This window comes from Indicator indicator, chromosome 3 (genome assembly GCF_027791375.1).
Source record: "Indicator indicator isolate 239-I01 chromosome 3, UM_Iind_1.1, whole genome shotgun sequence".
Lineage (NCBI taxonomy): Eukaryota > Metazoa > Chordata > Aves > Piciformes > Indicatoridae > Indicator > Indicator indicator.
Window position 1 is genome coordinate 26,450,356 of NC_072012.1, and position 13,963 is coordinate 26,464,318.

At 33.6% G+C, this 13,963-nt stretch overlaps 1 protein-coding gene across 1 annotated transcript in view; it reads left to right on the top strand.

Moving 5' to 3' along the window:
- TAFA5 (TAFA chemokine like family member 5) overlaps window positions 1-13,963 on the top strand; it is a 342,009-nt gene that overhangs the window by 218,071 nt on the left and 109,975 nt on the right. Inside the window, exon 3 of the mRNA XM_054399858.1 lies at window positions 6,368-6,517. Coding sequence (XP_054255833.1) covers window positions 6,368-6,517 — 150 coding nt within the window. The remainder of the gene's footprint in view (window positions 1-6,367; window positions 6,518-13,963) is intronic.

Sequence of the window (13,963 nt, forward strand, 5' to 3'; positions counted from 1 at the left end):
GGCTTTATCTGCATGTTCCTTCAAACTGATTTCATGCTCCCTGCAGTGACATATTTTGCTAACACAACAGACTTGTTCCTTCCTGACATACAGCTTCTGGCTCCAACAAATGTCAGTAGCTTTTTAGACAAACCTGTGCTTTTTATTCCTGTCTTTCATAAAAGAAATATCAGCATCTCTCCAATAACACTTTTTACCCTATGGCTATTCTGTTTGTTTTATAAACAGATTAGGCTTATTTTGCATGTAGAGGCTGAAAAAGACATGGAAAGATGTTTTGATTCTTTCTTTCCTTTTTTTCCCCCCTTAACAGTTATTTTTTTTTCCTGGGAAAGTAATAGCCATTTTCCAATTTATGCAAAGCATCATAGATTTATTTAATCCTAAATTTATGCAGTTATTTCCTTTTTGTAACCAATAGAGGCCTCCAGAAGCAATTAACTAAACCTGCATGAAGAGGAGTGAACAGGAGGGCCCTGGGAGCTGCAAGGTCCTCCTCCTCAGAGGCTCTCTTTGTAACTGAGATTTGCAGCTTACACGGACCTACACAGAGGCCGAACTTTCTTAAAGATCTTGTAATTTCTTCTTATCCTTGGTGTCATAAATTGTATGAATTATTTCTTTGTAAGATCTGCTTTTAGGTCACTATCCAAAAAGAGACATGAAAACTCAATACAAATCCCCCAGAATTACTAGACTGGATACTTTTATAATATTCAAGAAATCAATATTAATGACATTCATTTGGTTGATTTTTTTGTGTGAATATTCATTAAAGACGTTTCTCAAGACGGAAGCTGTGACCTCTACTGTTGTAAAGATCACTGGCTCTCCTGGTGATGCAGCTGGATGGATTGCCTGTCTGAGTGCTTGCTCCAGTGAGATCCTCTCCAGGAGACCCAGAAGGGCAGGGAGTGGTAGCCAGCAAGGTACAGGGTACTCCCACACCCAGACATCAGTCAGCTCCCTGGGGACAGGCTGAGTCTAGGCCAGACAATGGGCCCACTGGTGGGCCTGGCTCAGCATGACCCATTGCTGGGCAGGGCAGGGTCCTGGGCTATATGATGCAGGGCTTATTGTAGCCCTCATGGCCCTGACAGAGTTATCTTTTCAATACTGTACATGAGCTTTCTTTTTCCTTTTTTTTTTTCTTTTGTACAGCACAGCATGTTGAATGCGTCAATTTTGACCTGAAACTATAGAATTTGAGAAATTACATTGCCATATCTGAAACCCATGGGATCAGTATGAATTACTTCTTAAAGTAGGGTGTAGCCTTGGCTTGATTTTCAAACCTTTTCTGGTCTGGAATTCTCCTTTTGTACCTATTCTTTTTGAGAATTTCCTTCAGAAACTTAAATTCTGAGGTATGTTTTTACTGAGCTTTGATTTTACATTTACTTCCCTACCTGTTGTGTTTTTAGAAGTAAGATAAGGGGAAATGATTCTTAATTATACAATAAAATATTAAGCAATTATCTACCATAGCAGTATCAGGTGCAATAAGTTAGGACATTAGTCTTACCTGGGAGGAAAAAAGCTAGATCAAAATGTGTCCTGCATGTATCTTGAATCTCTACAGACTCTTTTTAAAATTATTTTTTCTTTTTTTCATTTTTTTTTGGTGCAGCTATTTAGAAAAGTAGGACCTATCTTAATTAAAATTTACTGTGTATTTCAGAACAGAAGGACTGAAAGCTATTTTCCTATTCTCCTAATGTCTGTGCTGTTTATATGCTTGAGATGGCTAAGTGGTAGCCTGGAAACTGCAATAAAACTAGTAATTACTAAGGGAGACATAATGCACTGTTTTGTTGAAGTGAAACTTGGAAAATACTTAGACTGACTCTTAAAAGGAGAAGACATTGATCATATTTTTCTCTTATTATTATTCATTTTAACTTAACTGGATTCTACAGGAGTTTTCCTTCATAAAACAGGTACTATCATCATGTCTTTTGAGATAAAATATCTGTTCTTTATACCACTAAAATCATGAGTCACTGGAAGATTCAAAACCTACAAAGGTCACATGGTAAGGTTAATTCCACCCAAATACAGCTCTTGATGCAGCAACTCTGTGGAAAGCTTTGAAAATTTTGGTCTGCTACTTTTTAGTTTACTGGGCACCTGGATGGTGCATGAGTAAATTAGGGTTATCCAAATTAGTTACTTTTTGTTTCAGGCAGTTATATTGATCATGTCATCTACTGACAGCACAATCATACCCTCAAGAAAAACTGGTAAAAGACTATTTTAAACAGGTTGTCTAACTGTGCTAGCATGAAGAATTGATTTGTGTAGTCAATTACTTAAGCAGTTCAACATTTGTTTTGATAGAAAGATACAATTTTCTAAAGGATATACAAAGCATCTTAGAAACAAATGTTTTCAATGTCAGTGACTTTAGTAGAAGAAAAGGAAAACAGAGTATTTGCATTAATATAGTCTACTGAACAATTGAAATGCCCTTGTATCACATAAATTGGAATTGAAACATTGTTCATTGAAACATTACTGTGCTGATTCATTTGAACAGGATTTTCCCATGTTGTGGTACAGACACTGAGCCAATTCTGATCGACTACATTAGACTAAATAAGAAGCTTTGTGGGAATTGTTTTTTCTTATTTTATACTTGTTATATTTCCACAAATTTTGCTATTGTAGCTAAAAAGTAAGTAGTGTGGTTCTTTGGGACAAACCAATTCATTGCCATAATCTCTCTCATTCTGACCTAAAATTGAAAAATAAAAGGTAATAAGCCTTGATGAAACTGGATGATGTTCGTTGTACAAGATCTTCATTCAGAACATTTTCTTGGAGGAAGAAATATAGGATAAAAAAAAAATCAATTTCCACTTAAATACATGCTTTTCATTTTTTAAATTGAGATATGCTTACATATTTGTTAATCAGGCCTATGTCAAACTGCAAATCATGAACACTAAGTATTTTAAGTCTCCCCTTATATCAGTAGGAATTGTTGATATGGAGCTCTGCTCAGGAATTGGTATAACTCAGTTGTCAGAAAGACTTCAATATTGTAATAGAAAACTACTGAATGTATTACTATGATCTAATTTTGAAACAACTCCTGCACTAACAAAAGAGTTTTAATAACATCTAACTTGATGCATTTTGAACTAAAAGAGCTTCTGTTGCTAGGCATCAAATTGGTGATGCATGGAAAATTTGTCCACTAAAACTAAAATATAAGACTGTATGTAGAGTTCAGATGCAGATTTTTCTGGCTAAGTATGAAATCTAAAACCCTGAAAAGACTCATATATTTATATCAAGTCTCATTTTCATTGTATCTCCAGATACTGTGAATTCATCATCTGATTTTAATTCTTCAAAGGAATTCAAGGGAAGTTTCAGTTTTTCAGCATGCATAAATTAAAAATTTCTAATATTGATAACTTGCCTGCTGAATTTTTCAATTAGAGAATACAAATATTTTCCTCTGCAGAAAATTAAAACATTATCCTTGGTAACCCCCATGTAATGTGGAAATATTTGCTATTTAAGGGTTTTATCTATCAGACAATACGGATCTTTCAAAAGCTTTGTTCTTTCAGCAATGGCGTATGTTTGACAGAAGGCTCTTGGTAATGCACATAAAAAACACTATTTGCTTTTCAACAACAGGCTCTTTCAGGAATATAAGCACTAAAGAAGTTAGAAAACAAACAAACTAAAACCAAACATAAAACCTTGAGGTATTTACTACACTATATGCTAAATGTATGTACCTAAACTCACTGATTTAATTCAGACTTCCATGAAATTCTCACAGAAAGAAGATTCAGAACTAATAACAATGGGACTTCATTCAGAAAAAACAAACAAACAAACAAACAAACAGAATGGATGCTCTGTAGAGCAATTATTGTAATCGTTTAGGTATCCCAGTTTTCAAAGTTCGTCAAGAAAATTGAAGTCACTACACCTCTAAACATCTCTAAACAAAATAAGAAGCTTAAAACACTCATAAAAACCAAAAAGCCCATCTGGCTCAAAGCAAACCTATGCAGAACTAAAACTAGACAGTTCCAAAAGCAGAAAAGTTTATCGATACATGTTTTTATTTATAGTCCTTGCTTGAATTCTCTGGAAAGCTTTTTGCTTTCACAAATTGTCTTGACATAAAGCTTTCTTGTTCATCTTTTTCTCTGAGCATAGTCTTCACTATGTGGTAAAACTGTTTCCTTTCCTCTGAAATGGGGTTTTCTATAATGATTTACCTAGATTATATGATTTACTATGTATTTTACTGAAAGTAGTAGTAGTGTAAAAACTTACAGGCAGGGAAGAATATGGCAACCCATTGTTTCAGGAACACTTACACATAACATATTTATTCTTCCACTTTTTCTTTAGTTTCCATTCAATTTCTTTTCTCAATGCAGGATGGTAATCATGATCTCTGAATGCCTCAGGGATCAATAATCTAAGTACACCTCTGATTATGTCTTGTTTACATGATCCACTAAGACATTTGTATATATAAGAGCAATAAATCTCCTTCAACCCACAATGAAATGTTAGCAATAGGGAATTTCTTCTTTTTGTTTTTCTTTTTTCTTTTCCCCAGCCTAAAGTGTTTTCAGTGTAGCTGTGTTTCCCTTGTCCTTATTTGTAACATTGTGTGCCATCATTATCATAATAATAATAATACCCAAACCAGCATAAAATAGAATAAAAATCCTCTCAGCAGTACCTTTATCCTGAGATGTTTTTATTAATAGAGTAGATGGAAAAGAGTAGAAATCCAGCACTCATCATGATTCCTAAGTTATAATGAGTATCGTATCTGTATTTATAAATACCCAATGTATATTACTTATATCTATGTCATATATTTGCATGAATTTGTAGCATACCTTGTTCCATATTCCATGGTCAATTTTACCATGTTGTAATTACTTGCAGTGCAGGAGTCACTTCAGGTGCCTTAGCAGTGAAGCACTCATAATGCTATTGACCACATAAAATATTCTGCTAGTCTGACAGTTTTAAAACAGTATCCAGGCAATAGGAAACGCCCTAAGATGCTTTGGAGAAGAATGGAAAACATGCAGTATATGGAAATATCATTGCACTTTTAGGCTTTAACTACATTACATTCGTATATGTTTCTGGGGTTTATGTGTTGCTTTTTTTGTTTTGTTTTGTTTTTAATTTTGATGTTCATATAGATTTAAAATTTCTCCTCTTTTTCTTGCTATTTTATCATTACAATGTCTTTCACTGTATTATTTAAACCACATATATTTTTATAAATATACTTGTTGTGATGTTACTTTTTTATGAAAACAAAATATAGTAAGCCTGTATTTTTAACTTATATTTAGCAAATATTTGTTTGAAGGTTTATAATTGATTGCCTGCAAAGAAAAAATCCAGTAGAAACTATACTTACTACTGTACCATTAAATCCAGAAATTACACATAATACAAAATGATAGCTGGGATTTTTTTTTTGGGGGGGGGGGGTGTGTCTTATTACACATTGAAATTTGATAATGTATCTTTTTTGCTTGTAAAATGCAGAATGTAGAAGTTCAGAATACCAGCAGACTACTGGTTGTACCAGAAGAAGTGCATCATTTTAAATGTCTATGTACTAATATTCTTCATGAAACATTTTTTTGAAAGTTTTTGTTTTGTGTCTACGGTCCAATATTCTGAATTAAGTGGTGTATATCTCCTTACTATTCCAGAAAAGCTGCATACATTGGAGTAGTTAGTAAAAAGAAAAGAGTTACTGAGCTAATGGAACAGTGTCATTTTACTATCATTAGCAGGATGATTACTTAGTAAGTTTATCAAAAGAATAAACACCAACTAGTACAACTATGAGTCAGGTAGAGAATAAATTACCTTGCAGCTTAGTCAAAGCAAGAGCCAAAGTATTGGCAATCTGGTCATGGGCATACTTTGAAAGGCTTTTTCATTCAAAAACAACACACAAAGTTAAGACTTCATTATGTTCATGGACATGTGGGGAAGTCTTTTGTTTTCTGAAGGTATATAAAGAGCACACCTTTTAAATTTCATTGCTGTAAAAGCAGAATGTTCCTTTACTTAGCTGACATAAGTAAAAGTAACCTGTGTGACCTCAGCTCTCTGGGTTTTATGGAACAATAATAATTTTCTGGCAGAACCAGTTTGCAGGGTTTTCATGTGTCTACCACAAAGAAAAATTGTATGTCATCTTGGTTTTATTATATCCATCAGCTGGCTGCCCATTTGTTGTGGAGTGTCTGCTGTGACATAGGGCTGTGACTCTATTTGGCTGTAATAGATTGCCTGTAGTGCATTCAGTGACTCTGGTACCTGTTGCTGGTTCTTTTTCCAGGTCAGCTGGCTGCAGGTACATGTGAGATTGTTACTTTGGACAGAGATAGCAGTCAGCCCCGAAGGACTATAGCCCGACAAACAGCTCGCTGTGCATGTAAAAAAGGACAGATTGCCGGTACAACAAGAGCAAGGCCAGCCTGTGTTGATGGTAAGAAGCAAAGATCTATTCAATCAGTTTCTGCCAATAAAAGAGTGGTGTAAACTGCTCATGTCTCATTAAAAAAAAAAATCTCATTAGAAGAAATTTTCAAGTGTCCCAACTAGTAATGGCAACTAGTAATGGCAATAGTGTTTAAATTCCCTGCAAAGATATTACTGACTAATAGTAAAGCTATTTCAATTACAATTATTCAATTGGAATGTTTATTTTTGTTTTAACTTAAAATGCAGTTGAATGTTAAGATCATGGTGCTGTTATATTTTGCATGTGATGATAGGTTCAGCAGTGAAATGGTATTCTTTTTTCCCCTGCTTATTACTCCCTATAATATTAAAAAAAAAAAAAGGTTTTATGCCACTGGGAGGCTAATATAACTGTTTCTGTGTGATAGTTAACAATGTTGGAGAAAGCAGTGATACTGCAGTATTTGGAAATAGTATCTGAATATACATCACATGTCCAGCATTCCTTCTGTTCTTAAAATGATGGTTCTGTATACTTCACTGCAGATGCAGTGATAGCATGCAGCTGGAAAACTGCTGACATACAGGGAGGTATGAAAATACTTCACTTTGAATTAATTTTTTTAAACACATGCATTTCTGGGTTACAGCTAAATAGGATGTTAGTAGTGGGACAATCTTCAAGACACGTCTGGCAGTGCAAGGCTCTTAGCAATCATACACATTTAAAATACAATTTGCAACATGTTGAAAATAGTTGATACAATATTACATGTTTTAATTCAGATTAGTTAATAAAAGTAAAAATAAGATGGTTATGCGCAGAATTATAATAAATTCACAGATTGCCTTTGAATACTGACTAGTTTGAATCCTCAGATAAAAATATTGCTGAGAACATCCTACTGTTGCCTCAAAATTTGGTCTTACCAGTGATTACCAAAGAAGACAGCTCAAAGGAGATTTCAGAGCCTACCCACAAACCTAAATATAGAACATCATGCACTTTCTATTTTTGCATTTTCCTTTCACTGTTTTTGGTACTCTGTGAGACAGTTTCTTCTCTGTCTCTTCCGTAATGTGATGCTATATCCAGTAATTCTCTTCTTTCCTGTTTTATTGTAAGATCCTACGACAGGAATGCTTTAAAAAGGAATAATTTTATTGTGCAATTTATAGTTGCAACTTTTGCAAAAATGCTTGTTAGCAATTAAAAAAGTCACCATATATTTTCCATTTTACACCAACAAGGTTCTAAGGGAAAGCACAGGTTTTGCATCATCTGGTTGGAACTAAACACAATTTTATCACAGTCGGTTATGACTTATAGTGAGATTCATTTGCTATAACTTGTGTACCTGAAGTTCATTGTCTAACCTATTAACTCCATTTGTCCCCTAAACCAAATGGAAAGCAAAAGGCACCTTCTCAGAGTAATTTATCTTATCCTAAGTGCCTAAGATAAATCAGATGTAGCACTCTGGTACTCACTTTCTCTTCCTTGCCTTAAGACATCTGAGGTGATGCGACTTTTTGTATGTATGTACCAGCAAGAAGACCTGATTACAACTCATGCTCCAATTGCTATATTAGCTTAGTTTCCAAGTAATGCAATATTTGTTCATTTGTTTGTTTTTTTCAGTTGTGCGTTTGGTAGTTTGGTTTTATTTCTTTTTGGTTGGTTGGTTGGTTTGGGCTTTTTGTTGTTGTTTTCTCTTTCTTTCTTTCTTCTTTTTTTTAATGTACTTATTTTAATTGGAACTTGTGAAGAAAAGCTATTTCAAATTCTGGGTTTGCTTTCAATATGCTTTTTCATAACTTTATGAAAACAGAGAACTGGATGACAGGATCTGTGATTCGGTATTTTGTAATCACAGAGGGTTCTTTATGTAATACTTCACATTTCAAAAATAAGTGGGAAGTTCATCAGCTGGAAAATACAACTTCCCACTAACTTGTGTGTCCAAGCATTACAATTTTTTTTTAAAGCTTTTCTACCTAGTTCTTATGAGATCTAATAGCACTCTTTATTATTTTGGCAAATGTTTATTGTTAGGTTGTTGATCCTTTTGGTAACTGCAAGATGTGTAGGATGTGCTACTTTGCTTTCCTAGACACCATTAGGGATCAATACTCAAAAAGGTTAATGATACCTAGAATTGTATATCAAGTTCCCACTTTAAAAAAGAAGGCACGAGCCAAATCTTTGATCAGTAGGTTTTGTTCATGAATTATATTTTAAAACTAGCATTTCATAAACACAATTATGTAGGAAAGAATAGGTGAGCACTTTATCTTGTTTCTGATACTCCGCTTGCAAATGAAGTGTGACTATACCAGGTTCATAGTTTCAAGAATATGCACTGAATTTTTACTTACTGTTAATACTAATTTCTAGGGGGAAAAAAAGGTGTTTCATACACAGCTACTAAATGCTTTCTTCTGGACAAAACATGAAATACATAAAATCATGTCTGAGAAAAGCTAGTTTTGTGTCTGACATTAAATCAAATACTTCTAGCTTAGTAATGCAACGAACAAGAACCTGGATTTTGGTTGGTTGAGTTTTTTTACAACAAAGAATCTGTACAAACAAATAAATCCTTCTCTGAGCTTTCTTATATAGGACCAAGGGGTGTTATTCTCACATTTCTAATAATAAAAAACATTTTTACTACTACAATTCAATTAGATTATTAATATTTACATCCCCCCCCAAAACAATAACATAGTTTTATTATAATTTTATTTTAATATATAAACTTCTTTATTAAATTTTAATTATTTGATATTATTTTTTATTAATTTAATTAATATATTCATTCTAAATCAAACAAATATTTTAATATTATTTCCAACTCATATTATTATAACAATAAATAATTAACCATCTAAACAAAAACCCTCCACATAATCTCCACTTACTACTACACACACCAATAAATCCTCCTTCTGAATTTATCCTCCTTCCAACTAACTCCATAAGTCATCAACAACCCTCCCAACAAAAATCACACCTATTCAACCTAACATTCCCTTTCTGTTTTTGTATTTAGATAAAATAATAAACATACCCCCATCATTCACAAAAAAACCCAACCCCCTCCAACAAATAATATCAACACAATTACCAATAAATAAATCTATACTTTACATCTATAACTTACTACAACATTAATTTTTTATTCTTCCTTAATCAATTCTACATCCCCAACCCATATACAAAAACATCCTCACCCCACACTAAACATAAACCACTTTATAACCCTATATTCACGCATTTATAAATCCAAAAAAATAATCAATATATTTTTCTATTATTAAAACACCCACATCAATCAAATCCTACTTATCTTCTATTACAAAATCATTCACAGAAATGTATTTGCACAATCAGAAATATCTCGTAACATTTTTTAATAATACCCATTCAGATAAATATTGCTTAGCTGAACAGAGCATGAAGATATTTACTTTAAATGTTTCCCTGTGATGGAGAGTGCTGATTTACCCCTTATTTTTTTCAAGTGGTCTTTAAATATGGCAGATTGCTAATGTAGTATGAAAAAATGGCATCAATATTCACCCTGATTTGAAGCTTGATTTAGTGTTGATTGCTTCATTCCTAGAGTCATAATATATATTTGATATATTTGGTTGTAATGTACTTTTTATTCATGAATATAGGTTTTGTGATATTAGAACAGTACTTTGCCTGCATTCTTAGCTATATTATTATTATTATTATTTACATCTAGCATTCCCTAGTCCCGTTTTTGACATTGTATTTCATTGCAGTGACCTCAGTTGCATTTCTTTGATAAGATAGTATATGTCAGCATAGCATCTGGTTTATCACCAGTGTTATTTCCCTGTGTTGTCAGTCAAGCTTCCTAATTTTTTTTTAACTAGAGCCTGTGGGAGATTGCCAGATAGCAATTATTCTCTATTTTTGTCCCATTACCTTCTCTAATTTAAATTCAATTTAAAGCAAGTGGCAAAAGGTCTTTGAGAACAGTGTGTGTGTGCTCAAACCTGTGGTTTGTGTACTTTCAGAAGAACTGCATCTGTCTGGGAATAAAATCAGTTATGCCAAGGTGTTTCACAGAATGCAAGAGTGTTAACCTGAGAAAAGTGGGATGAACATTTAGAAGTTCCATAGATTACAGTAATTCTGTCCAATATATATTTATAGATCAAAAATGAACAGGAGTTTTCTCCAGAAAATAGAAACAGTTGATGAGAGGAAAAGAAGTATGAGAGACGTGGTTTAATTGCTTGGGAAAATTAGGATTGCAATCTTTAATTTGCTTACCTGCGTTCTGTGATTAGAAGATTCTCATGCTCTGGATTTGAATTCTGGTTACTTTTATGTCCACAAAATACTATGGGAAATTCCAGGACACTGATCCTGATATCCAAAATTCATAGATTTGGAATAGCTGGAGGGCAACTAACTGAATTCAAAGACAATTTATGTTATAAATCAAAGTTGTTGTGGTTTGGTTTAATTTAAAAAAAAAAAAGTTTTAACTCATTTGCAAGCATTGTAACAGTATTGTTTTCTACATAACCTTAGCTGGTATAATTTGTTCATACATTATGATTAACATGCTTTTCCATTTGCGTTGATCGATTTTGTTTAACACAGAAACTCAGCATCCACAAGGAAACCACATTAGTTTTATCAATAATTTCCTGCACTTCTCATTATCCAGGGAGTCTTAGAGGAGGTATAGGGGTCAGAACTGATCATTAATAGAATCCTAGGTCATGCACTTGAAACAAAACAGCATAATACCTGGAGAGCTTCATCATTCTGAAGTATCTTGTCTATACAATGGTGAAAAGAGGAAAAAAAAAAAGAAAGAAAAAGCAAATGGACTATAATTATTTTCAGGAATGGGAATCTTAGCTTTTACATTTAGAATATTTCATGTATTTGTTAATGTATTATTTATATTATTTTATCTTGGTTTTATTGCATATATTTGCAATTTTTTCCTCACTGTAAATTCTGTATTTAATTTTGTTGCATTTGAGGTATAATATTTTAAAACAAGTATTAAAACCAAAGAGGCAAAGCAGGGTGTACATAAAATTAAAAGGAGGCTATAATACTACAGAAACATTTTGATGAACTAGAAGTGACATACTGCATAGTGTGGAATATTTAAGTCTAGGAGTAAAGTGAGACTATTTAGCAATGAAAACGATTAGAGGGCTTGAACATCCTGTCTGTGAAGAAAGGTTGAGTGATTTGAGGTTGTTCATACTGGAGAGGGCTCCAGTGGACCATAATCTGGCCTTTCAATATAAGAGAAACACTTTTTAACAACACTTGTAGTGACAGTACAAAGGGCAATGGTTTTAAACTGAAAGAGGATGTATTTAGATTGGACATTAGGATAAAGTTTTTTACAGTGAGACTGGTTGGAAAAGTCTGGTTTAACAGGTTGTCCCACAGACGATGGAAATGTTGTGGATGCCCCATCTCTGCAAGTGTTCAAGGTCAAGTTGGACCAGTCTTTAAGACACTTGATCTAGATAAAGATGTTTCTGCCTGTGGCAGGGCTTTGGACCTGATGATCTCTAAAGGTGTCTTCCAATCCAATCCATTCTATAATTTCATGATTCTGTTTGACCCTGGGCAAATGGAATTGATTACATTATGTTGGTAGAAACACAATTGGCTGCTAGGTATCTATGAAGTTTGGTGGGTTGGAACGTGTACTTAACTTGCCCTGTTATTCTTCTTGAAAGATTGGAAAGAGTTATGATTACTTTAAATTGGAGAATATTTTATCTGTGATGAACATTTAAAAAAAAAATCCTAATACAATTTTCTGGAATCTGAAAGACAATATCATCCATTTGCTGTTTTTCCTTTCTCTATTTGCACAGAAAGCCCGTGTATAAAAACCCACTGTAAGTACTAACATTTCTGTTATGAATCACAGAAAAGGTTAGAACTTCCTTACATTTTTTAAAAGTATAGGTACACTAAACAGTCAAACTCATTGAGTGGCCAGTGTGTTCAGAGGACCTTCTGTCTAGAAGATGATGAGTGTCTCTGAAAATTAAATACCTAATTTTAAAATATTTTAATATTACTACGGTGTGAGAGGCCACACGCAACAGCAAAGAAATGTGTATATGATAATTTCATATTTGGGTATATGATAATTTCATATTTGGGAATGTTCTCACTGTGGTCATGAGTTTTATTTCCAAAGAATACAGCACTTTTGATTATAATCAGGGCTCTAAAACTATCCAAGAACTTGTTAACTGAAGTGCTGAAGTAATGTAGGATGTAATAATGTAGTGCAATATTACAATATTTTTCAAGGAATGGAACAAATAATAGTTTATTCATATACCTTTATTTTAAGTTTTACTGTGCCTTTTTGAGCCTTTGCAGTCTCTTAGGGAGTTTTTGTTAGGATGTATCTGAAGTATTCCAAACACTGTGTATGTTCACTTTTGAAATAACCACTGAGAACCTGTCTTAATGCTGTACCTTAGAATATTAACTATATTCCTTTGCTTAGGCAGAGGGGGGAAGGATAGCAACCATACCTTTTCCAGTACCCTATGTTTAAAACTTAGTTTTCAATATGACTTAAATAATAATTCCTTTCTCCCTTTTCTCACTCCAGTTCCCTATATGGAGTCATAGTTGCATCTGTATTTACGGATGTATCAAATTATGTGCAGCACTTTGTTTTCCTTCAGCTATCTCCAGACAACTCCAGAACTGTAGATTTTTCCAGTTACTAACAGCAGAATTAAAATTGCTTCTGTGGCTCCTGAGTTTCCCCTTCTAATGCATGGTACTGACATGGTACAACAATTTCCACCTTGTAGGTCACTTTTCATTTAGAAATACAGAGGAAGAAATGTTAAAGATAACATGTGACATTCCAAACCGAATTGAGTAGCAGTTGTTATCTAAATAATACAAAAGATTTGGTAAAATCTTACAAGCATGTTCACATAAAATGCATTTGTTCTTTTTGGTAATGAGAGCCAGGTGTCAGTTAGAGATTGAAGTATTGCTGAGGAAGAAAGGACACTGTTCAACCCCAAGACAGAAAGTGAGCAATATAAAACAAATATATCAGTAGCTGAAACATCAGTAGCAGCACTGATGTGTCTATAAGAAATATAGGATGATAAATTAGGTTTTACCTTCTGAATGAGAATCTGCAACAGGAATAACCACAGAAGTGACAAAAAACCAACCAACCAATGGAAAAAAAAAAAAACACGACAAACAAACCCCACCAAACTACAAACCTGCGTAACAAGCAGATTGGTAACTACCCTAAAACAATTGTTTTCATTAAGAACAAGGCTTCCCAGGGAAGTGATGATGTCACCAACGCTGTCAGAGTTTAAGGAATGTCTGAACAATTCTCTTAGTCATATGGTTTACTTTTAGGCAGTCCTGTAAGGAACAGGGAGT